This window comes from Hyperolius riggenbachi, chromosome 5, assembly GCF_040937935.1.
Source record: "Hyperolius riggenbachi isolate aHypRig1 chromosome 5, aHypRig1.pri, whole genome shotgun sequence".
NCBI lineage: Eukaryota > Metazoa > Chordata > Amphibia > Anura > Hyperoliidae > Hyperolius > Hyperolius riggenbachi.
Window position 1 is genome coordinate 223204644 of NC_090650.1, and position 23113 is coordinate 223227756.

The 23113-nt window shown below is 40.9% G+C and overlaps 1 protein-coding gene across 4 annotated transcripts in view; it reads right to left on the reverse strand.

The window, feature by feature from the left end:
• Window positions 1-269: 269 nt before the first annotated feature.
• TMEFF1 (transmembrane protein with EGF like and two follistatin like domains 1) overlaps window positions 270-23113 on the reverse strand; it is a 312349-nt gene continuing 289505 nt past the window's right edge. For all 4 annotated transcript variants that reach the window (XM_068236701.1, XM_068236699.1, XM_068236698.1 and 1 more), the window contains exons 8-10: window positions 21719-21839; window positions 6143-6301; window positions 270-1655 (exon numbers count right to left, since the gene is read on the reverse strand). In XM_068236701.1, coding sequence (XP_068092802.1) covers window positions 1571-1655; window positions 6143-6301; window positions 21719-21839 — 365 coding nt within the window. In that variant the 3' untranslated portion in view covers window positions 270-1570. The remainder of the gene's footprint in view (window positions 1656-6142; window positions 6302-21718; window positions 21840-23113) is intronic.

Here is a 23113-nt window from a genome sequence, read left to right on the forward strand (position 1 = left end):
ATCGGCCGCCGGATTGACCCGTGTATGCCCAGCATAAGTCTACACAGCTAAACCATACATTAATGGTAATACATTAACAGTAATAGTTTGAAAGAGCCTAGTAAGTTGTTTATTGATAAAACAAAATGAATGTAATAAATTCAAATCAGAAAATCAGAGATTCATAATGAAACAATAGTTTTTGCCTTGTTAAGGAAAAAGGTAAAATATTTATTAAAGCAGCCTTTAATTTTTGCAATGGTGATCAAATAAACATAGGTATGCTGATCAACAGTTCCAAATTTTATTATACATTAATTTTAACATTTATCTAAATGTAACAAAAGTTTTGTGAGAACCATTGGATGCCAGAGCTAAGGAAACCTTTTTTTACCCATATTATTAAATATAACACTTGTATTAAAAAAGAAGGGAATATTTTTTTTTTATTCTTTTCATAAGGGTTCAGTGTGGCACAGGAGCAATTGGTATTGTTGGTGTGGTGTATTTGGTGCCTGATTCATATTTTTCTTTTCCGCATTCAGCGACTGTGTATAAAATACAGATAGTCACAGACACAATCAACTAAAAAATAAATAAAAGATATACAAAACAGTTACAGGTATGGACACCACAGAACAATGTACCAACTGCAATCCTCAGTCCTGCATGAACAGGCCCAACAGCTTATAAATATCAGGATTAGAAACCATAGAACATATCGAACATGTTACAACTACTCACAGAATACAATTCACATATCATGCGATAGCCAGTGCCTTGAAAAAAAATAAAGGGCAAAAACTTAACTAAGATCTATAAAACATTAAAATAACTATTTAAACACAGTGTCTTCTACGAAGTTTGGTTAGAAAAAAGACTAAGACTAGCTCAAGCCTTAGGTGTTTATTACATTTTTGATGTTGTTTTAATATCTACAACCATATAAAGGTCTGAGCTTGTGTTCCATAGGAGCAACCACCTGTGGGAATGCAGTGAACATAACATCCACCATTTTGTACAGTTTGACTTATGCAGATTCAGAACAAGCTACAATCTATATCATACTGCTAAGCAGACTTTTCAAAACTAGACTACAAAATGTAGATTGTTCTGTACCTGGCTGAAAAACAGTTTGGCAGCTAAAATTATTTTTACATATTCTATAAACATCAAAAATTTATAAACATTGAACTGCCCTCAGTGCACTAACCTTTCCAAATTGTGTGGCTGAACCCCAACACTCTCACATTTGGGACATGGTAGGAGTAAAATATGACATATTTACAACCATGTAAAAGCAGATACTGAGAACTGGTGGACTGTGTTTCCAAAAATAAAAAAGATACATAAAAAGCACAATTAAAAAAACAAAATAAAAACAAAACAAAAAACCTGTATCAGTCCATTGCTGCCAGTGCTGATGCTTTGCAAGTACAACAGACGAACAACAAGGCTAAACTATAAAATGTCCAAAAATAAGGCCTCTGAAATAAATATTTCCATTCTTTAAAAAAAGATATAATAAAAATGTACATCACATGGTGAATGCAAGTATAAAAAATAAATGAAGGAAAAAAAAACACTGAGGCTACACCATCCGGGATGAAGCGTCTGAAGTGAAGTGACCAAGGTTTTGCTTCTGTCGGCGCCCTCTGTTGTTTTTTGGACACTTCCTACAAGTAAACAATATAGATTAAACATAATTAAGACAGCTAAATATAGTCACATTCATTTTGTGAAATTCCTGTTCTGTTCAAAGACACTAGTTTACAGAAATCAAATACAAACGTTCTAAAACTGGAGTCTTCCATAAGCAGCCCTTAAGTATTCAAAATTACAATGGCACACTAGAAACACTCGTGCAGCTAACAGCCTTGGCTTGATCATTCTCCCTGTGTAATGACTTTAGCTTTCTCTTCTCCCAGCTTAAAGTGCACCTGAAGTGAAAGGCTTATGGGGGCTGCCATATTTATTTCTTTTTTGAACAATACCAGTTGCCTGACAGTCCTGTTGATCTTTCTAGCTTCAGTAGTTTCTGAACCACACACCTGAAATAAGCATGAAGTCGGAAACATCTGTTCTACATGCTTGTTCAGGGTCTTTGGCTAAAAGTATTAGAGGCCGAGGATCAGCAGGACAGCCAGGCAATTTGCATTGTTTGAAAGGAAATAAATACGTCAACCTCCATATCCCTCTCACTTCAGGTGTAGTTTATAACAAACTTGTATGCAAATAAGCTGTGAATTGTGCCTACCACTTTCTGCCTCACTATGCTGTTACCATTGGCCAACTGTCACCATCTCCAGTCATGTGATATTAGTGGTAGGATTAACAGGCATTGATCTAACAATAACAATAACATTTTTATAGTGCTTTACTTCCATAGGACTCAAAGCACTGTCTCTCTCAGATTCAGCAAATGGTAGTAGGATGAAGTATTAACACAACAAACATTATAATTCTGCCAAATTGAACAGGTGGGTTTTCAGTCTGGATTTACACACGTCCAGAGATGGAGCTGTCATGATCTGCTGAGGTAAGGAGTTCCATAATGTAGGAGTGGCATAACAGAAGGCTCTGGGACCAAACGTTTTCAGGTGGACTCTGGGTATTACTATGTAAAGACAGTGAAGACAGTGAGTCTATGGAAGCAGCTTAGTGAGGAAGCAATGGGCAGACACAATTTACTACTCAGACCTGAGGTTTTATTCCATAAACAGGTGGACTCCATATAGAAGGGAGATGCAGTGTATTTTTATTGTTTGCTTTATTTATTTTTTAATTAATATTAAATATATTTTTCCCTTAATTTATAAAATATCACAGAACAAAATGTGATATTCACTTAGCACTTCACCTGCTAGTCTAACTGGCAATCGTAGTAGGCACAAGAAAATCCTAGGTACGTTAGCTTCCATACAGAACAATATAGCCTAGTCACCAAGTCTTGCAATGTTGGAGACTAGTTTACTGCAATAGTAAGGCAGCTGTCTCTTGTAGTACATTAACAGTACTAAAACAACTGGAATATTTATTTGTAATATCTTAAAAATTCCTGTTTCAGAAAATAAAATGGAATTTGTATTTTTATTTCAAATCACTATAAAGAGCAATAAGTCAATACAACACACATACTAAAAGTACAATACACATTATCTTCAATTGCTTAGAACTCATGTCAAGTTAAAGCAGACCTAAACCCAGGACTTCCTCTCTGTTCTAAAAGATAAGCAATGGCATAATAACCTATACAGAAACACATTTCTTTGTTGCAGCCCACAGAAATCCTACTGAGATGTTGCAAAGTCGTTACTTCCTGATGTCATGGGAGCACAGAAACAGTTAACCTCCTGAGTTTACATATAGCCTGTCTGAATGGCATACCCACTGCACAGATCAGAAAGAGATGACAGCTCAAATTACAGTGGACCATTACTTCCAGACATGGGAGAAATAGACAGGCTGTTGTCTCGAAATACACACAGGGTGGGTTTCTCTGTGTTTTCCTTCTCTCCTGTGGAAGAGTTTAGGTCGTCTTTAAGTGATCATGACAGCTTTAAGACAATCTAAAGGTTGAAATAAAAAAAAATAAAAAAACGGTTTGGCTAGTGCGGACTAGCAAAGCATTAGTGTGTCTTACCACCCCTCCACTGTCATGTTTTGTACTGTTGTGTATCTCTCTCCCTCACACATGTATGACATCTAAGAGCTCTTCCTGTAGCACTTCCCTTGCTTTCAGCCAGTGGAGAGACATGAAGGTGAGGGATATGATATGCAGGCCAATGCTGATCATCCAGTACTCCCCCTGTTATTTGTTTATTATTTTAAGCCAGATGATTTACTATGTCATGATATGTAAAAGCTTAGAACTGAAAGAGGGCAAACCTTATTTTTCCCATTACTGTGTGTATATCCACAAGGCTAAGTTGGCACTATGAAGTCTTTCAAATTGCCATGAGCAGACAGCGCTAATTGTGCAATGTGTGTTAATCTACTGGCATAAGTATTAATAATGAGTGTGTTACACAAGTGAGCTACACTAATTGTGCAATGGACACTACTCTACTGACTTATGTAGTGTTAATTTTACTAACTTTTAGTTGATCAACCTATGTGCGTTGCGCAATGCCTGCACTAAAGCACAGGTATAATGCAGCACACGCTGTGCACATTATAACACATACATTATTTTCCTAGCATGAACAATAGCAATACAATGTGCACATTATTTTTTAAAAGTTCTGGCTTTGGGTGGCCCTTAACAGCTGCATTCAGTCAACCCAAATTAGGAATAACTTTTCTTCCACTTGAATTCTATGATTAGTTTAAACTGGGTGGTGACTGGTGAGTAAAGCATTCATGAGTTATATTTGAAGGCTGCTTGTCAGCTCTACGACAGCTTTTCACCAGCGTTTCATTTTAGCTGCTGTAGTGCCTAATGTTCTTCTACGAGATCACACATGCTGCTGAGTAGCTAATCTCCAACAACAGCTGCCTGAAAGTGCTCTCTGCTCGTTTGTTCGCATTCTATGATGCATTGTGTGCTTTGCTAGCTGGAAAAGTGTGAACAGAAAACAACAAATTGCCATGTAAACAGCACACATGCTGCACACATCCTGCATAAACTCACAAAGTTGATTATAAGAACACATAGATAAATAAATGTCTGCTGTTTCCACTAGTGTGCTGTATTGCAATGTACTGTGTTGTATGCATTCTAATGCACTGTCCCATTCAGAGTAATGTATGGGGCCAGCGTTGCATGGAGAGCATTGCACTGGGGTACAATAAAAAGCCACCTACAATACATAATGTGAACAGACTCTTGTAGTGTAATACCAGCAGTGGTCACATAGGGGTTGATCCACAAACGCTGGTAAAACTGCCATGTGAACAAAGCGCACAGTCATTTTGCTGGTGTTTATGCCGTGCACAGAACGCAATTACGCACATTGTGCATCCTGTGTTATGTATAGCATACAATACTCATGTTGATCTTATTATGCTATTTGCCACAATGATGGTGTAATCACCAGTAACATTGCCAACCCCCATTTTCTCTGTAACAGTGTGCTTATTTTGTGGCCCTGTAATGGCAGCAATCTACCTGATGTGTTTTTTCTCTTTTTTTAGCTGTTGATGGATAATAACACTTCATATCTAGTCAATCACCAAGTCAGCCAAAACAATAAGTCCTTCATGGTCATGAAGCTAAACAGCACTAATGTATTGTTATTTTATCATTATTTAATATTTATATAGCATCAACATCTTCCTCAGCGCTGTACAGAGTATATTGTCTTGTCACTAACTCTCCCTCAGAGGGCTCACAATCTAATCCCTACCCTAGTCATATGTCTATGTATGTAGTGCATGTATCATAGTCTAGGCCTAGGGCCAATTTAGGGGAAAGCCACTAAACTTAGGGATGTGGAAGCAGGAAACCCACACAGACACGGGGAGAATATACAATCTCCATGCAGATAGTGCCCTGGCTGGGATTCTAACTGGGGACCCAGCGCTGCAAGGCGAGCATGCTAACTACACCACCATGCTAATGTAGATCATACTAGTTATTGCATCATACAGAGCTGCATTGTTGCAGCATCCAGCTTCACACATATGTGCAAAAGTATAAAGCAAAGATCTTTGCTTTAATTTTAGAATGGAAAAGGGTGTAATAGGTCCCTCAGTGGAAGATAGTGTGCTGGAGAATCTATATATATTGCATCCAGTCATTTGGGAGTATTCACCTTTCAGTGTGCAGCTTCCTCAGTACATATAAATTGCCAGAGTAGCTGCTGTTTTGTCTCCTTGCTGTGCTGTACACATACACATGCAGCCTTTGAAGAATATGATGCAGAGGCAGCCTGTGACCATGTGCAGCCTAATGTTACATAATGTATATCTCCAGGTGGACACAACTGAAACCTCTATTATTATTTTAGGCTACAAACATATATTACAGCTCTTCTTCGCTACCTGGAAGGCTGTTTACCGGGATCTCAATTCTCTACTGTATGCTTTCTACTTTCAATGTGTCTCTGCCTCTCTGTGTATGAATTGAATCGCTGACATTGTGCCTATTGGTAGAAATGAAGTATATGTATATTACATTACAAAGTAAATAGAAAGAAAAGCAATCCCTTTAATGACATACCTTGTAATACACATGACAATAGCGACTATAATGGCAATCTGCACAGCTCCGATGATGGCTGCTATAAGGACGTGCGTGAGCTTCTGTCTGCTGGGGACCACATAGAGGATGTTGAAATCTGTCTTGTCACAGTATTGACCTGTGTAGCCTGAGTCACACCTGTGGAGAGGAGCAAATATGATCATGAAAATTAGGAGTAAACAAAGGTTTAATACTGCCTTCGGGGTGTGAAACAGCGTTCCTTTCATCATTCAAAACATACTTAAATGTCTAAAATGATATATAATTCAGTTTTAATTTGCTCTGCTGGAAAGGTAATAACTGCTAAAGGTACAATAAAAGTTTAAGTCATCAAAAATGTGCCTGCTGCTACAGAATATTATCCTATGTTCCTAGTCATCAGGGGCTCCACATTTATTATATTGCCAACTGTTCAAAGGCAACGTGATGTCACCAACCTGCTACTGTCCTCATTGCAAAATTATTCATAGGTTTACATCTACCTTTAAGTGCTAAATGAAAGTGCTATTTATCTCAAAACCTCTGGCAGTCACTTAGGGCCTAATACTTAGTTTTTGTTTTTTTCCCTTTGTTTTCTTCTTTCCATAAAATAGCATTAATATGCTCTAATGTTCGTTACATATTTTGAGTATTTTGTACGTGCAAACCTTAGTGATACCTTAAAATGCTGGTTGTTAATATGCACTTTTCTGCAGTGTTTCATGGAATACATTTCATTATTAATGTCACTGACTATGGCATAGTAACTACACATCTGTGGGCCTAACAATCTAATGTCCCTACCACAGTCTAGGAATATTCTGGGGGAACTCAATTAAGGTTTTGGTATGTTTTTGCACATATATAAAAAAAGGCCGCCTAAAACTTGGGTGCCCAGAAAGAGCTGACAGAATATCTGTAAATTTACAGATATTCTACTCTTGCGTTGCTGGTGATGATAGTAAAATATCAGTAATAGATACTGATATTTTATGTCAGCTAAACCTAACCCTATTTTCATAACATTGACCACCCCCACACCTAGCCTTAACTGCCCCCCCCCGTACGCCTAACCTTAACCCCCCCCCCCCTGCCAATCCAGCCTACAAAAAAAAACTGCAAATTATCAGAAACTGCCATAGGGGAGAGGAGGGGGGGGGGAGAGGGGGTTGCCTGCTATTTTATCTGAGCCTTGCATTGCAAGTGGCCCCTGAACCTGATAAAATTTTCCCTCACAGCTACTATTTCTATGGGTTCCTATGGGGGCACCCAAACTTCTGCGGCTTGCAGTCACCCACAGTGTTGGACTGGGAGCTGGAAAAGCTGAGGAAATTAACTTGCTGGCCAAGCAGCATTAATCATGTGTTGCTGCTCACAGTGAAGACTTGCTGCAGGTTTCTATTGGGAGTGATAACACAGGGTTTCTGCTGCTTGGCCAGCAGGTGGATTTCCTCAGTATTTCCACCTCCCAGTCTGACACTGGGCACCCAAGTTTCCTGTTTTTGCATTGTAAGAGGAATGCAGGCAAGCAAGAGAACAATCAAGCATCTTGATTTATCTATTCTCTAATAGTGCATCAGGGACGTCTGTATGGATGATATTGTGGTGAAACCCCTCCTACAGTGTGATGTCAGGGCCAGAGCCCTGACAGTTTCCTGTCTGTGAACCTTGTTGCATTGTGGGAAATTCCAAGTGCTAAGCAAGCAGTATCTTGCTTGCCATTTAGAGATTTCATTTTTTCAGTGAAGTAATTGTTAAATGCTTCAGCTGATTAGCAGGGCACAGGAAAAGGAGCTAGGGAATTGAGCAAAAAGCTAAAGATAGCAACAGTTGTTTTCTATTGTGATGATATAGGGAAGAGGAACATGGCTGCTATGTGATAGTGTAATCCTGAAGTCATTTAGAGTTTTTTTTAGATAGGAATTTCTCCCCATATTGATTTTTTTGCCCCCTCTAGGACTTTCTTTTCGGAGTTTAGTGTGTTTAGTCTGGCAGGATTGGTAACTGATGACACAGCAGAGCACTCATTAGTAAAAGGGAAAAAATAATGAAGTGTGTAGCTAATGTCTCGGGCTCAGTGGAGAAGGACAAGGAAAGCAGAGGTTGAAGCAGCATTAGAGAGAATGAGTGCAGATCCAAGTCGTGAAAGGTTCTACTGAAGTGTTTGTGCACCCGCGGGAGTGCCAGGAGAAGAGAATGGGTGTTTTTGGTAAGACAGTACGAAAAGAGCGTTAGTAAATTTATTACAGAGCAGAAATAGGTGAAGATGAGGTCATGTGTGTAGTCATTGGTCTAGGCTGCAAGGGTGTAGCTAGAAATGACTGGGCCCCATAGCAAAACATTTTTATGCCCCCCACGACCTTCCAACCCCACGGACCACGGACCTCCCACCCAAACATTCCTCCAGGACCCTCCACCCCAACATTCCCACACCCCTCTAAGTACAGTATAAGTAGCCAGGTCTATAGGTGTCCCCAGTTTAGGTAGTAGTCAGGGGCATAACTAGAAATCACTGGGCCCCCTTGTGGCAAAAGCAATTTAAACAAAATACTGTACAAACGTTTTAACTCATAAATGATCATTATGGAAAATCCAAAGGCTACCTAAACTGGGGATGGGGCTGCCTAGTACTGAGGGTACACCTGGCTGCCTAAACTGGGGATGGGGCTGCCTAGTACTGAGGGCACACCTGGCTACCTAAACTGGGGAGGGGGCTGACTAACGCTGAGGTCATACCTGGCTGCCTAAACTGGGGATGGGGCTGCCTAGTACTGAGGGCACACCTGGCTGCCTAAACTGGGGAGTGGCTCACTAACGCTGAGGTCATACCTGGCTGCCTGAACTGGGGAGGGGGCTGCCTAATATTGAGGGCACACCTGGCTACCTAAACTGGGGAGGGGCTCACTAACGCTGAGGTCATACATGGTTGCCTGAACTGGGGATGGAAATAAGTGAAAGAATTGGAATATGCAGCAGTTGAACCAGAAATTTGCATGGAGGTAATTTAATTCTGCAATCTACAGACCTGAAACTGCAGCCAATACATTAAATGGCACCTCTCAGATCTGATTAGCTCCTGCAAAAGTTCCAGTCCAACCCCTGCAAATTTCAGTATCTGTGCAACCAGAATATTCATATTTGACAAATTGTTTCCCGATCTCTGATGATCAGTGACAGAACAGGTGAATCCACTTATGCTTCTTTTTGTCCTTAAAATACTCAGTGTGACTTCCAGCAGAAATTTAGTTAGGCAACACGTACTGTATATGATTACATATAATACTGTATATATATATATATATACATATATATGTATATATATATATATATATATATATATATATATATATATTAGGGATGGGACGAATCCACAATTTCTTCGAATCCGAATCCGGATCCGAATCTAAAAAGGTTCTCGAATATCTCGAACCTTTCGAATCCCGAATCTAACGAATCCTGCACATACGAATTGTGCGATCCGTGGTATAGTTGACCGCAGTATAGGTACCCAGGCATAGGTGCCCGCAGTATAGGTAGCTAGGTATGGGTGCCTTCAATATTGGTAGCTTTCAGTATAGGTAGCAAGGTATATGGGCCTTCAGTATAGGTAGAAAGGTATATGGGCCTTCAGTATAGGTAGCAGGTTATATAGGCCTTCAGTATAGGTAGCAGGGTATATGTGCCTTCAGTATAGGTAGCAGGGTATATGTGCCTTCAGTATAGGTAGCAGGGTATATGGGCCTTCAGTATAGGTAGCAGGGTATATGGGCCTTCAGTATAGGTAGCAGGGTATAGGGGCCTTCAGTATAGATAGCAGGGTATATGTGCCTTCAGTATAGGTAGCAGGGTATATAGGCCTTCAGTATAGGTAGCAAGGTATATGTGCCTTCAGTATAGGTAGCAGGGTATATGGGCCTTCAGTATAGGTAGCAGGGTATATGGGCCTTCAGTATAGGTAGCAGGGTATATAGAGGCCTTAAGTATAGGTAGGTATGTAGGTAGGTATAGGGGCCTTTAGGTAGGTAAAGGGACCTTCAGTATAGGTAGCAGGGTATAGGGCCTTCAGTATAGGTAACAGGGTATATAGAGGCCTTAAGTATAGGTAGGTATGTAGGTAGGTATAGGGGCCTTTAGGTAGGTAAAGGGACCTTCAGTATAGGTAGCAGGGTATAGGGCCTTAAGTATAGGTAGGTATGTAGGTAGGTAGGTATAGGGGCCTTTAGGTAGGTAGGTATAGGGGCCTTTAGGTAGGTAGGTAGGTACGTATAGGGGGCCTTTAGGTAGGTATAGTGGCCTGTAGGTAGGTAGGTAAGTATAGTGGCCGGTAGGTAGGTAGGTATAGTGTCCTGTAGGTAGGTAGGTAGTTAAAGGGACCTTCAGTATATGTAGCAGGGTATAGGGCCTTAAGTATAGGTAGGTATGTAGGTAGGTAGGTATAGGGGCCTTTAGGTAGGTAGGTATAGGGGCCTTTAGGTAGGTAGGCACGTATAGGGGGTCTTTAAGTAGGTAGGTAGGTATAGAGGCCTGTAGGTAGGTATAGGGGCCTTTAGGTAGGTAGGTAGGTAGGTAAGTAAGTATAGGGGCCTTTAGGTAGGTAGGTAGGTATAGGGGCCTTTAGGTAGGTAGGTAGGTAAGTATAGGGGGCCTTTAGGTAGGTATAGTGGCCTGTAGGTAGGTAGGTAGGTATAGTGGCCGGTAGGTAGGTAGGTATAGTGTCCTGTAGGTAGGTAGGTAGTTAAAGGGACCTTCAGTATAGGTAGCAGGGTATAAGGCCTTAAGTATAGGTAGGTATGTAGGTAGGTAGGTATAGGGGCCTTTAGGTAGGTAGGTATAGGGGCCTTTAGGTAGGTAGGCACGTATAGGGGGCCTTTAGGTAGGTAGGTATAGAGGCCTTTAGGTAGGTATAGGGGCCTTTAGGTAGGTAGGTACATATAGGGGGCCTTTAGGTAGGTATAGGGGCCTGTAGGTAGGTAGGTATAGTGGTAGGTAGGTAGTATAGGGGGCCTTTAGGTAGGTATAGGGGCCTGTAGGTAGGTAGGTATAGTGCCCGGTAGGTACGTATAGGGGGCCTTTAGGTAGGTATAGTGGCAGGTAGGTAGGTAAAGTGGTAGGTAGGTAGGTAGGTGTCGCTCCTCCCCCCCGTGCCTCCTCCGCTCACCCCCATGGCCTCCTCCGTCCCCCGTGCCTCCTCGCTCACCCCTGCATAAGTATCAACTCACATGTCCAGTGGAGCGCAGAGCGGCAGACCTCGTCCTTACTTCTCGGTTCCCTCTAGTGGCCGGACCGGCTTTTACTGATGACGTCATTGTAAAAGCCGTCACTAGAGGGAACCAGGAAGTCAGCGAGAGGTCTGCCGCTCTGTCTGCGCTCCACTGGACGGGTGAGTTGATACAAAGTATGCGGGCGGCCGGGCGGAGGAGGCACGGGTCGGAGGAGGACGAGTGCGAGCGGCGGATGCGCGGCGATGCAGCGTCGGGATTCGGCGGATTCGTAAAGTGGAAAATGGCGTCGGGATTCGAATCCACGAATCTCGAATATTTCCCAATATTCGAGGGATTCGTGGATTCGCCGGATTCGTCGTCCCATCTCTAATATATATATATAGAACAGTGCAGAGTGTGCAAGTGAGTAAACATTTTCATGTCTCTGCTGGTGAGGACAAGTAAACATCAATATTCTAATAAACATTTTCTCAGCTGCTGTTATCTGCTGATTGTACATACTCCTTAGGCAAAGGACCTTATGTAACCTTGAAATACAATGACATGTAAACATAAGTTTCCTGATCCTCTCACAGCTCTTCTACAGACAGTCTGGAGATCGTATACATGCTGCTATAGGAAGTATTAAAGAAAGCAATAGCCCAGAAGTGTACCTTCTCTGGGACCCCTGGATGGTATTTGATGACAGATGTAACTCAAAACTTTAGTTCTGATTAGGACTGCTTTTAACCTAAAGCACTTCAGGCCATTGCCTGGAGTTCCCGTTGGTCCTGGGCGGCGCCATACACCAGAATTAAGCACCACCCTCAAACAAAGCCCCACCCCAAACAAAGCTTGATTACCTTCCTACCCCCTATGGGTGTTCAATCACTCGCTTCTGCTGCGCATGTGCAGCAGCAGGAAGTGTGATGTACTGAAGCGAGCATCACCGATCCCTGGAGAGCAGACATCACAAGGTCCGGATATTGTAAGTTGCAGGCAACCTCCATTGTGTCCCTCTTTGTCACCTCCCCCCCTCCTGTGCCTCACTGTGCCAATTCCCCCCCACCTGTGCATTCCATGGCTGTATCTGCAGGTAAGTGCATTGCAGCATCAGGCTCAGTGTCGCATCCATGGAGTATGGCAAACACATTTACGCTTACACGGCTTACAAAAAAATAACACCAAAGCTGTTCTCCCTTGCCTATAAAAGGCATCTTCTCCTTGAGCCCATTGAGCTCTGTTACATTTACAGTATATCCTACTAATATAATAAATGGGAAAGTTCGGATGTTTGGATGTTTGTTACTCGATCACGCAAAAACGGCTAAACGGATTTGAATGAAATTTGGCACACACATAGTACATTACCTGGAATAATATTCCCATAACCAAAAAGAGACAAATACAAATTTCACTGGAAAATGTAAACTGCAGACATTCTTACACTGTTACACTGGAGGTGTGTTTAGCTTCTAAGGGTAGAATGGTTAATTTGCATATATTCAGCAGTGCTGCACTGGGAGACATCTCAAGCTCACTCCAACCTGAATTATCTCAAATTCTTTCTGTTTTAAGAAAGCAAACTTTTGTTTTTCTTAACATCTTAGTAAGGGGGCTTTTAGGACCATTGTAGCCCCTTACACACTCTAATGAGTTCTGGGTCACCATGAGCTTGCTGGTTAGTCTGTACCTCTCGGTGTTAGAAGCCCTACTGCATAGAGCCAAATTAATCCATGCCATGCACTGATGAGGATCAAACAATCCAAAACAGTCTGTATGCATGTTGGATTATTATGGCACTGTACAAATTAACAAGCTGACACATCATTGCATTCCAGCGGTTCTGGAGGTGTGTTTAGCTTCTAAGGGTACAATGGTTAATTTGCATATATTCAGCAGTGATGTGCTGGGAGACATCTCAAGCTCACTCCAACCTGAATTATCGCAAATTCTGTCTGTTTTAAGAAAGCAAACTTTTGTATTTCTTACACTGTCAATGGCAGGGTTCTTAAACTTTGCACAGTTGGTCACTGGGTGACTGGGATTAATATTCAGAAAAGTGGGTGGAGCCTACAAAAGCTAATCAAAATTCACCTATTGATTTTCAAAGGAGTGGAGCCACAGTCAATTAGATTTATTTCTTTTCAATGTCAATTATTGATGCCAAAGACCGCAAAGCTTACAAACTAGGTCATCCTTGAGTAATTGTGTGTTAGGATTAGAAAAAGTGGGCAGAGCTAACACTAGCCAATTACATACCCGGGCAACGCCGGGCGACCAGCTAGTGTTATATAAATCCAAGCAGTGGCGTAGCCAGAGACTATGAGGTCCCATAGCAAAATTTTCGTGGGGCCCTCAGAACTGGGCACTCTTGACCAATGCCACCTGCTCCTGTTCTATATATAAGTTGACTGGGCAATTTACATTTCCATGCAATGTGCACTGTCACTGTGTAGAGTCTATGGGCACTGAGACAAAGAGGGTGGAGAAACAAAGGAAAGTTATAAGAGAACACATCACATACCTCCTGGGCCCCTCTTCTCCAGGGCCCCATAGCAGTTGCTATGGCTATTGCTACGCCCTTGAATCCAAGTGTAAGAGTTTAGCTCCTCCAGTACAAGAAGCTATTACACTACTGGAGTTGCTCCCTTTATTTGATAGCAATAGTACCCCCTTGCAAGGGATGCATTATATTGTATTTTCAATGAATGCACTTGTACTAATTGTTCATTTTTATACTGTTTATAAAATGTTCAATAAACATTTCATTTTGAAACCAAAGGGCATGTTCTGCTCGATGCTCTGTACTGATATCTCAGTCAGCTAGAGGTTGTGCTAGACGCTACGTAGGTCATTACCAACCGATTGTGATTGCTTCTAATTCCTGCCCCCAGCCTTGTTTCCAACTATGATTGATGGCCGCCTGCCCCTTCTCCTGGATTATGCTACCCCAATGTTGTGGTGTCATCTGTTCTCTGAATTGCTGTTAGAGTAAGTGGTTCTAAACGCTTTCCGTGCTCTCCAAATCTAAAATAAAAAAATGTAATTTAAAGTACACTAACTGGAAAGGATATGGAGGCTGACATATTTCATTTTAAACAATGCACATTGTCTGGCTGGCCTGTTAATTATCTACATGCTTGTTTCAGGTGTGTGATTTAGACACTACTGCAACCAAGGCAATCAGCTGGACTTAAAGGCAATAAAGGAAATAAATATAGCAGTCTCCATATCCCTCTCACTTCAGGTTACCTATAAGTTATACTTTGCAGGTTTCCAATAAAAAACACACAGGTTTATATCAACCCCAGAAGCGATGCTAACAAGATGGAAGTGTTGTGCATAAAATGTACAGGAAATGACATAGCCCCTTAGTAATTCCAAGCATGCACTGTATGCCGGGAACATCACCTCAGCACAGGGACAGAGAGATGATGTCATTCCTCACACCTCAGAATTTCTGTGACTCCGGAGTTACGATTACTTTGTATTGCCAAGAATCATGAGAGGTCTACTTTAAGAATTTCACTTTTGCTGACTGCATATTGTATGCTACCCACAGGGGACTTTTATGTTTTTGAAACAATGAATGATAGCCTATGTGCCGTTATTTTATATAAACCAGCAAAGTCAAATGAAAATGTTAAAATAGACTAAAAGTAAACTCATATTTATTTCAAGTTTCCTTTTTATTGCTAATAACGCTGTGTGAATTATTTATCGTCACTTCGTCGCTGGTATATTTATTTAGATATTTTGGCTGTGTATTAAATGTATTTTACAGTGCAGTTTATTCAAAACAGTTTCTTTAGAAGTGAAAGCTGAGGCTTAACAAGCCTGGGATTCTCTGCCCTTCAGGCTTTTCTTGCTGCTGAAGCAATTCTAATACATTTATTTCAGCAACTTATATTAAAATGAAAGTATCATACAGTGGTACTTTTCTGATAAGTCTGGGAGATCTGAAAATGAAAAAAGTGTCATCATTTTGTTCTTAAAGCACACCTAAACTGTGATGTTGTGTTCATTTTGCTACATAACACTGATTGTAAGAGGATAGTTGTGTTGACTACTTTTCAAAACTGCTCCACAGTTTAAAAACAAGCCATTTTCTCATTGTTTCACCTTCTAAATGGAAGACATTTTGAATCAGGATGATACCATTTATGGTACAATATGGTAACGTGGTACAATACTGGAACAATGGTAGGAGGCGCCCGTGGACATATATTGTCGATTTTATTCACATATATAACAAATAAATAGTCTCTGGCGCCCAGGATTATGACATATACCGCCCAGGGCACATTTATAGACCTGAGGAAGCGTTTTTTACCGAGAAACGCATTGTCATTCGTGCCCCAATACATTTTGAGAAAATACCTATTTCTGCCTTCCAAGTGAGTTTTTACTACTATAAGGTAGGAATTGGAACATTTTTATTTATTTGTTATATATGTGAATAAAATCGACAATATATGTCCACGGGTGCCTCCTACCATTGTTCCAGTCTATCAAACCCCAGTTTGGGGGAGTGTTCACTCGGAAGTTTTCCAGTGATTACCTTCTTGGAGTAGCGACCTTCCATAATATAAGAAGCAAGGCCGAGTGGGGACGGTACTTTCCCATATGCGATAAAAGTGGTTGCTTTATTTTGCAACCTAATTTTGTGAGTATAATACTTTGTACTTTATATACTCCCAGTGTTCATTGGATAATACACGATTGGGCTCCCGGTGTCCCTGTGTTCCTTTTTTTCTCTTACAAGAACCTGCTGTGGTACAATACTGCTACTTCTAAATGGCTTAGCTGAAAGTTCTGTCAGATCTGAGTGGATCTATTTCACTGGTCCAACACATGGGGCTTGATTCACAAAGCGGTGCTAACTGTTAGCACGCCTGTGAAAACCCCCTTAGCACGTCTAAACGAGCTTTTCGCGCGCAAAACTTTAAAACTTTACGCGGGCACTGCACAGAGCGCAGGGCACTCCGCGCGAAGTGCCCATTAAAGCCTATGAAAATTAGCGTGCGCATAGGACTTTGCGCGAGCAAAACTTTGCGCGCGGTACTTAGCACGCGATCTGATTGAGAAAACCGGTGCTAACCTACTTAGCACCCTGGTTAGCGTGCCTAAAAACTTTAGACGTGCTAAGTAGGTTAGCACCGCTTTGTGAATCAAGCCCATAATCTCTTAACAACAATCTGCCACCAAAACCCAACTTACAACCCACTTCCCAATAAACCCACTAAAAAGCAGTTTTTATCACTTACATGTAATAGAAGGGTAAAAATATTGCACTGCCTTCCAAATATAAAAAATAAGTATTTTATTCCCATCCTCAAACTACAATAAATAAGATTACAATCCACCCCAAAAAATCCGCAGCTGAAATATCAGCCCTTGTAGAAAATTTGTGGAGAAGGCCATTTAGTATGGGTCCACAGTGATCCTGTGGGAGGGGAGTAGTTTCATGATTGTGGACACCACCCAAGTGAAAACTTGTGGGGCTGCTGAGAGGGCAAACAGGAGGACACCAAACTGCAGATGTTTGCCTTCTACTGTAAAATGTAGAAACATCTGGTAAGGAAAGCTTGGAATGAGAAGGTGGACATCCTTTATCTCTAGAAATGCTAGGAACTTATTCCATGGAGGCTATAATTGAGCATAAGGATTCCATCCAAAGCACATGGCCGTGATGTACATGTTCAGTCTCTTCAGATTCAGAATTGGGCAGGTTGCCCTGTTAAGACTATGGAGAGGCTCAATTAGAAACCTGCTTGAGCAGATCTGTAGAGATGTCACAATGGTTGAGTAGTAGCTCTCCTGCTTTGCTTAGTTCTGATACGGTTTTCTAAGATGATGGTGCCATTGAAGTAGCATAACCTTTTTGGTGGGGAGGATACAAATTCCACCTTATATTTTTTTAAGGCCACTTCTTCTCCTCAGGAATTGATCTGTAATTGTCAGGTTTGAACAAAGTGAAGAAGTTGTACCATCAGTCAATAAGACCTTGCCCGCTGGTTTGGTAGTCTTGGTTCACCAAGAGTCTGTATTCTCGTGAGAAAGGATACATCCTGAGGTATTATGTGTGGGGTTGAACCTGTCCTCCTGAGCTTTTGTAGGGCTTTTAACAATTTGAAAACTATGTGCCATCTCAAATGGTACCTATGTGATGAAGCGTGGGGTAGGTGTGTGCTTTTGCCACCAGCAGTGTTCTCAATTATATAATCAAGAGGGTTCCCAAAGAGGCACATGCCCATGAATGGAATTTCATGGGTCTGTGACTTTTCTGAAGTGGTGTCAAACAACCAGCATGTGAGTCACAGAGTGAAGCGGAGAGCGCAATGATTCTGGTCACTTCCTTACACTACCTGGTCCTTGCACCAATAAAAAAAGGAAGAAAAAAGGCAGAGAGGTATCAGAAGCTTTATGGCTAAGGGTGTTTGACCTCTGGCAGTACTAGAAGCCCTATATTTCATCAGCCTTTACTCAATATTTAGCAATATTTAGATTAGTGCCAGTAGTACCCTCATATCAACCCTTTAATCCTGTTTACTGTGCAAAACAAACTTAAAATATATTTTCATAAGGTACACACCAGTGAAGCATAACATGCTTCAACCACAGTTTAAAAAAAAAAACTGGTATTCAAAACGAACAAAAACAAATCTCACATTCAGAATCTGAAAAATCTGTAAAAATACAGCTTCCCATGATGCAATGTATATGGAAAAAAAGAAACCTTGAGGGCTCTTTCACACAGGGATGTTGCGTTAGAGGCGACGTTATGATCCCATAATGTCCGCCTAATGCAACGCATGATGGGGTTAAATTTGGACGTTACCAAGTGACGCGTTATGCGTCTCTTGGTGCGCTGTTTTCGTTCGATAGTGATAGAACGAAAACAGCGCATGCGTCAAAAGACTATGGAGACTACGTGATCGGAACACTTCGTATAACGCATAGCATGCTGCACTTCCATTGAACGCGCAGCGATACACTGTAACGCAACATGGGCACTATGAACAGCCCATTGATTTTTCATTACTGTGAGTTGGGCTGCGTTACAGGCTGCTCTAACGTGCACCTGTAACGTCCCACTGTGAAAGCAGCCTAAAGGGAGGGGGCAATGTAGTGACAGGTACACTTTTAATCTTTTTGTAGATTTTATACTTTGGAAACAAACCTTGCTAAGAATGGCTTTGAATAAAGCAAAAATATGAATGATCTGACCACAAGTTTTATTCCAGGAAATAATGGATGGCACATATCGGATGCATCTTTACCTTACAATGATGGACTGTTCAGAGCAGCAGTGAGATGTGAGAAGTGATTACTTCAAAGTAGCTGCCATGGTGGATTATACTCTGTAAAAAGCATAGCTGCAGGTACAGAGATCAGAATCTGACAACCATGAAACCTGGATGAGATATCGAGATATCCAAGTAAGGATCGTGCTGGAAGAGGCACTGGTGCATGACGATGCTGCTGCTCTAACCATATATATTACACTTACGTAGAGTCTAAATGAGGAACTTCAATCACACATTTATTTGTTCCGTAAAGAAATTGAGTTCTGCATTTTCTTTGCATTTGGCCTCAGCCATAATAAGGAACACAAGTGATAAAAAAAAATGTGAAATACAGTTAGGCCCATAATAATTTGGACAGAGACAACTTTTTTAAATTTTGGTCCTGTACATTACCACAATGAATTTGAAATTTTAAAGTGCAGACTGTAAGCTTTAATTCAGTGGGGTGAACAAAACTATTGTATAAAAATGTAAAGCAACTAAAGCATTTTTTTAACAAAATTCTTTCATTTCAGGGACTCAAAAATAATTGAACAATTGACTCAAAGGCTATTTTATGGGCAGGTGTGAGCCAGTCCATCATTGTCATTATCATTTAAGCAGATAAAAGGCCTGGAGTTGATTTGAGGTGTGGCGCTTGCATGTGGAAGATTCGGCTGTGAAAAGACAATATGCAGTTAAAGGAGCTCTCTGTGCAGGTCTCCAAGAAGCCAAAACAGACGAAAACCCATCCGAGAAATTGCTACAATATTACAAGTGGCAAAAACGCCACAAAAAAACAAATGCTAACTATCAGGCGCCCCATAAGTGCCAATTTAAAACATTGCGAAGTGTGTGAAAAATGGGTGCCCAATAAATAGCACATTTTTCATAGCAGGCAGCAAGGGCAAGGGTGTTCTTCCTCTCATTACTGAGCATGACAACATGTAAACTCACATCTATATTAGAAACCTTGCTATAAGCTAACAATGAAGGACTCTACCAAAGGTACAGTCAGGGTTAGGCCTGGGAGCCATTAGAGCTGTTTCAGCAGTAATTTGTGCTTTGTAGGAATTGCCAGCAATTCCAAAATCACTAAGGCTAATGATATGGCAGTGAGTACACGGGAGCGATTTGCTGAAATCACAATCGATGTGCACAGCACTTTGCACAGTGCATAGAAATAACTTCTCCTCCTTATTAAACTCCTTGTAACACAGGCAGCAAAATATTCATGAAACAAATACGTACATTGTAATATTAAAAATTTTGTTTATAACATTTGAAGGACGAAAATAATTAAAAAAAGATTAAATTAAAATTGTTATTAACAAATTCCCACTGCAATGGAATGACCTGAAAGCTACTGTTTGGTTCTTAATGGTGCTGATTAGCTGGCTGGTGTACAATGCAGCCAAGTCCTCCCTTTCCTGCTTTTCCTTTCATCTTACATACAGTACATGTCAATAGTCACAGGCAAAGTGCATATCTATAGTCACAGGCAAAGTGTGCTTCAAGCACAAAAACTCAAAGCTGCAGATGTAGAGACCACACCCTCTAAACGGCAGCCTAAGGTAAAAATGTTGCTGGATGCCTCCTGGCAACATATTTCTTGTGGCTGCCGAACAAGAGGCTAATGCTGGGCATACACGGCTCGATTTTGCCACTAGATTCCGCGCCTGATCGTTTTCCGCACTCGATTCTGCAGGCAATTCTCTTATCTTCCGCTCGTTTTTCTTATCTTTTCCCATTGTCCACCATGCAGAATTGAGCACGGAAACGATCGGGCGGGAGATCGGACATGTAGGAAATTATCTATCAAGCCATCTAAATGTCTCAAAATCGAGCCGTGTATTCCCAGCATAATATATATTCACAGACCTGATTCTTTATAGAAAACACACAAATGATCCTCTTTTCTGGAAGTCTATAACAAAATGTAGCTTTTAATTTAATATCATAAAAACACTATGAGAGTTGTTTGTTATAACACAGTTCAAGGTGGGATTTCAAAATCTAATAGATCACAAGAATCTGTTTTAGACACAGATATAGCTGATCAAAGAATTTCCTCACACTTGATAAGTTTGCTTATTGCTCCACCAATCCAATGGATTGGTGGTTTTTTTTTATTATTTTGATGTTAGTAAGCAATAAGCAAACTTATCGGGTGTGAGGAAATTCGTTGATCCAGGTATGTATGATTTTTTTTTTAATATTCATCACATGTACACTTAAATTAGCTTTGACATCTGCAATGTGTTGCCCACTATCCCCCATGTGGTAATGAGAAAATAAACTTATTAACCCTCCCTAGCGGTATGGACAGATATGTCCGTCTATAAAAACATGCTGTGAACAGTATAAACGTGCATACACATCAATACTCTCCTGCACTGTATACTAGACCCTTGCTTGGCACATTTTGGCAAGTTACAGGGAAAAAAAGTTTTAAAAATACATTTTATCACTTTTTGCACAGAAATCCTGGGAAAATTGTATGCCAGGGAGGTTAAAGAATCCATGTTTTTTGTGGCTATGTCTACCACATCACACTATTACCCAAACACATAGGCCCTGATTTACTAAGTTTGGAGAGCAGTGGAAAACCTGTGTGAACCAGCAAACCTTAGCACCCCACTTCCCTGCACGCATGTTTGATTTGTACGCTTGTAAATTTGATGCTGGTTGAGGCTAATAGAACACTGGTAAAGTATTATGTGCATTGTATTGTATTGTACAGTATTACTGGCTTTGCACTGGAACTTTTGTCAGCATTTTCCCCCCCATTGATTTGCTATCCTTAAACGATGCCCTGCTTTCTCCTTCCTAGTGTATAACCCTAACCTCCCCCAATGTAAACCTCTACCCCTAATACTAAGTTCTTTTGATCGGCTACATTACATCAGTTGGGAATGAGTAGTCAACCATGTTATAGCGAAATGAGTACCCAAGCTCTGACACTCAAATCAAATACCAGTATATAGCTATTACATTGCATTAGGTGAACAGCAACTCCAAAATTAATTAGCATGCTTTGCATCTCCTTTGATTAAGGTACATCATTTATGTTTTTAACTTACCGGCATGATACCTTCTGGGTTGAATAGCTGAATTCACACGTGCCATGCACACAGTATCCCACGTAGTTTTCTGAACATGGCATGTTGCTCAAATAGTCCTCCTCCCTTTGATCACTGGAATCTGTAATACAGAGACATAAACACAATATGCTATATTAATAGTTAAAGCTGTATAAAGATACAGTAATACGTAATTTATACTTGAAGTGTACCTGAGACAGCGAAGGAGAGAAAAATTATACATTCCTCCAGCCGCCTCCAGGCTGATTGCTCCCTCACTGTCCTCCTCTGCTGCCTCGATTGTCTGGAATCTGGTCCTGAAAGTCCTCCAGTCAGTGCAGGCAGAGTCCGTGCACACATTCATGTCATCAGGAGCATTATGCGCCTGCACAGTAGTACTGCCCGTGCATGAGCAGAACGCTCCAGACCGGAGGACTTTCGGGGCCAAATTCCCAATGATCCAGGCAGTGGAGGAGGACAGTGAGGGATCGATCAGCCTGGAGGTGGCTGAAGGAACTCACAGATTCTGTATTTCCTGCACGTCAGAAGTATGGCAGTGATATTAAATAATAAAGAGAATTTAAAATGTACCGTATATGCAGCACTAATATAACAATTTTTTTTTTACTGTACTAGATGTAAAGATGGGTACACTTGCGATACTCACGGCTTTGCTATGTGATTCCTATGTCACAGTGGTTCTAGACTTACTAGGGTTCTCTGAGAATGACGAAGAGGCACTATAATGAAATAAGTATCTTTTATTTTATAGAAATAAACAGACAAGCTTGAGGTGGAAGTATAGAAAAACAATATATACAGAGCTTTCACATACCTCACCTAATCTAAGAGCAGTGTTGTTATTTAGATGGTTTGGCAGCTTGGTAGAGATGAGAGAGCTGGGAAAGAACAACCCCGTTCCTACCTCATCCATATAGGTTATGATTGATCTTCCCCTCAAGAAAAGAGCTGATCGACATCAGTCCCTAACTAAGCAAGTGACAGGATGCCCAATGATTAGGTGAGGTATGTGAAGGCTCTGCATATTGTATAATTTATTTTCTATAATTCCATCACTAACTGTTTATTTCTATGAAAGGAAAAATGCTTATTTCACTATAGTGCCCCTTTAAGTAATTCTGCAAAACCTCTTTTTTTTCAAATGATCTGCCCTTAAGTGGCAATATTTTGGTCATATCAATGCATTTGTGCACGTGGTGCATTGCAGTGTGACTATTCTCCTATTAGCCAAACACACTACTCTGCTGCCACCCCACTTTGCTGGAATCATTGTCCCCTTGCCTACTCACTTTGCTCGCTGGATAGCGGGCTTGGTCCTTGCTTTACTCGGGCAACTTTTTACTCTACCTCTATGTCAACTTGGATAATGGACAC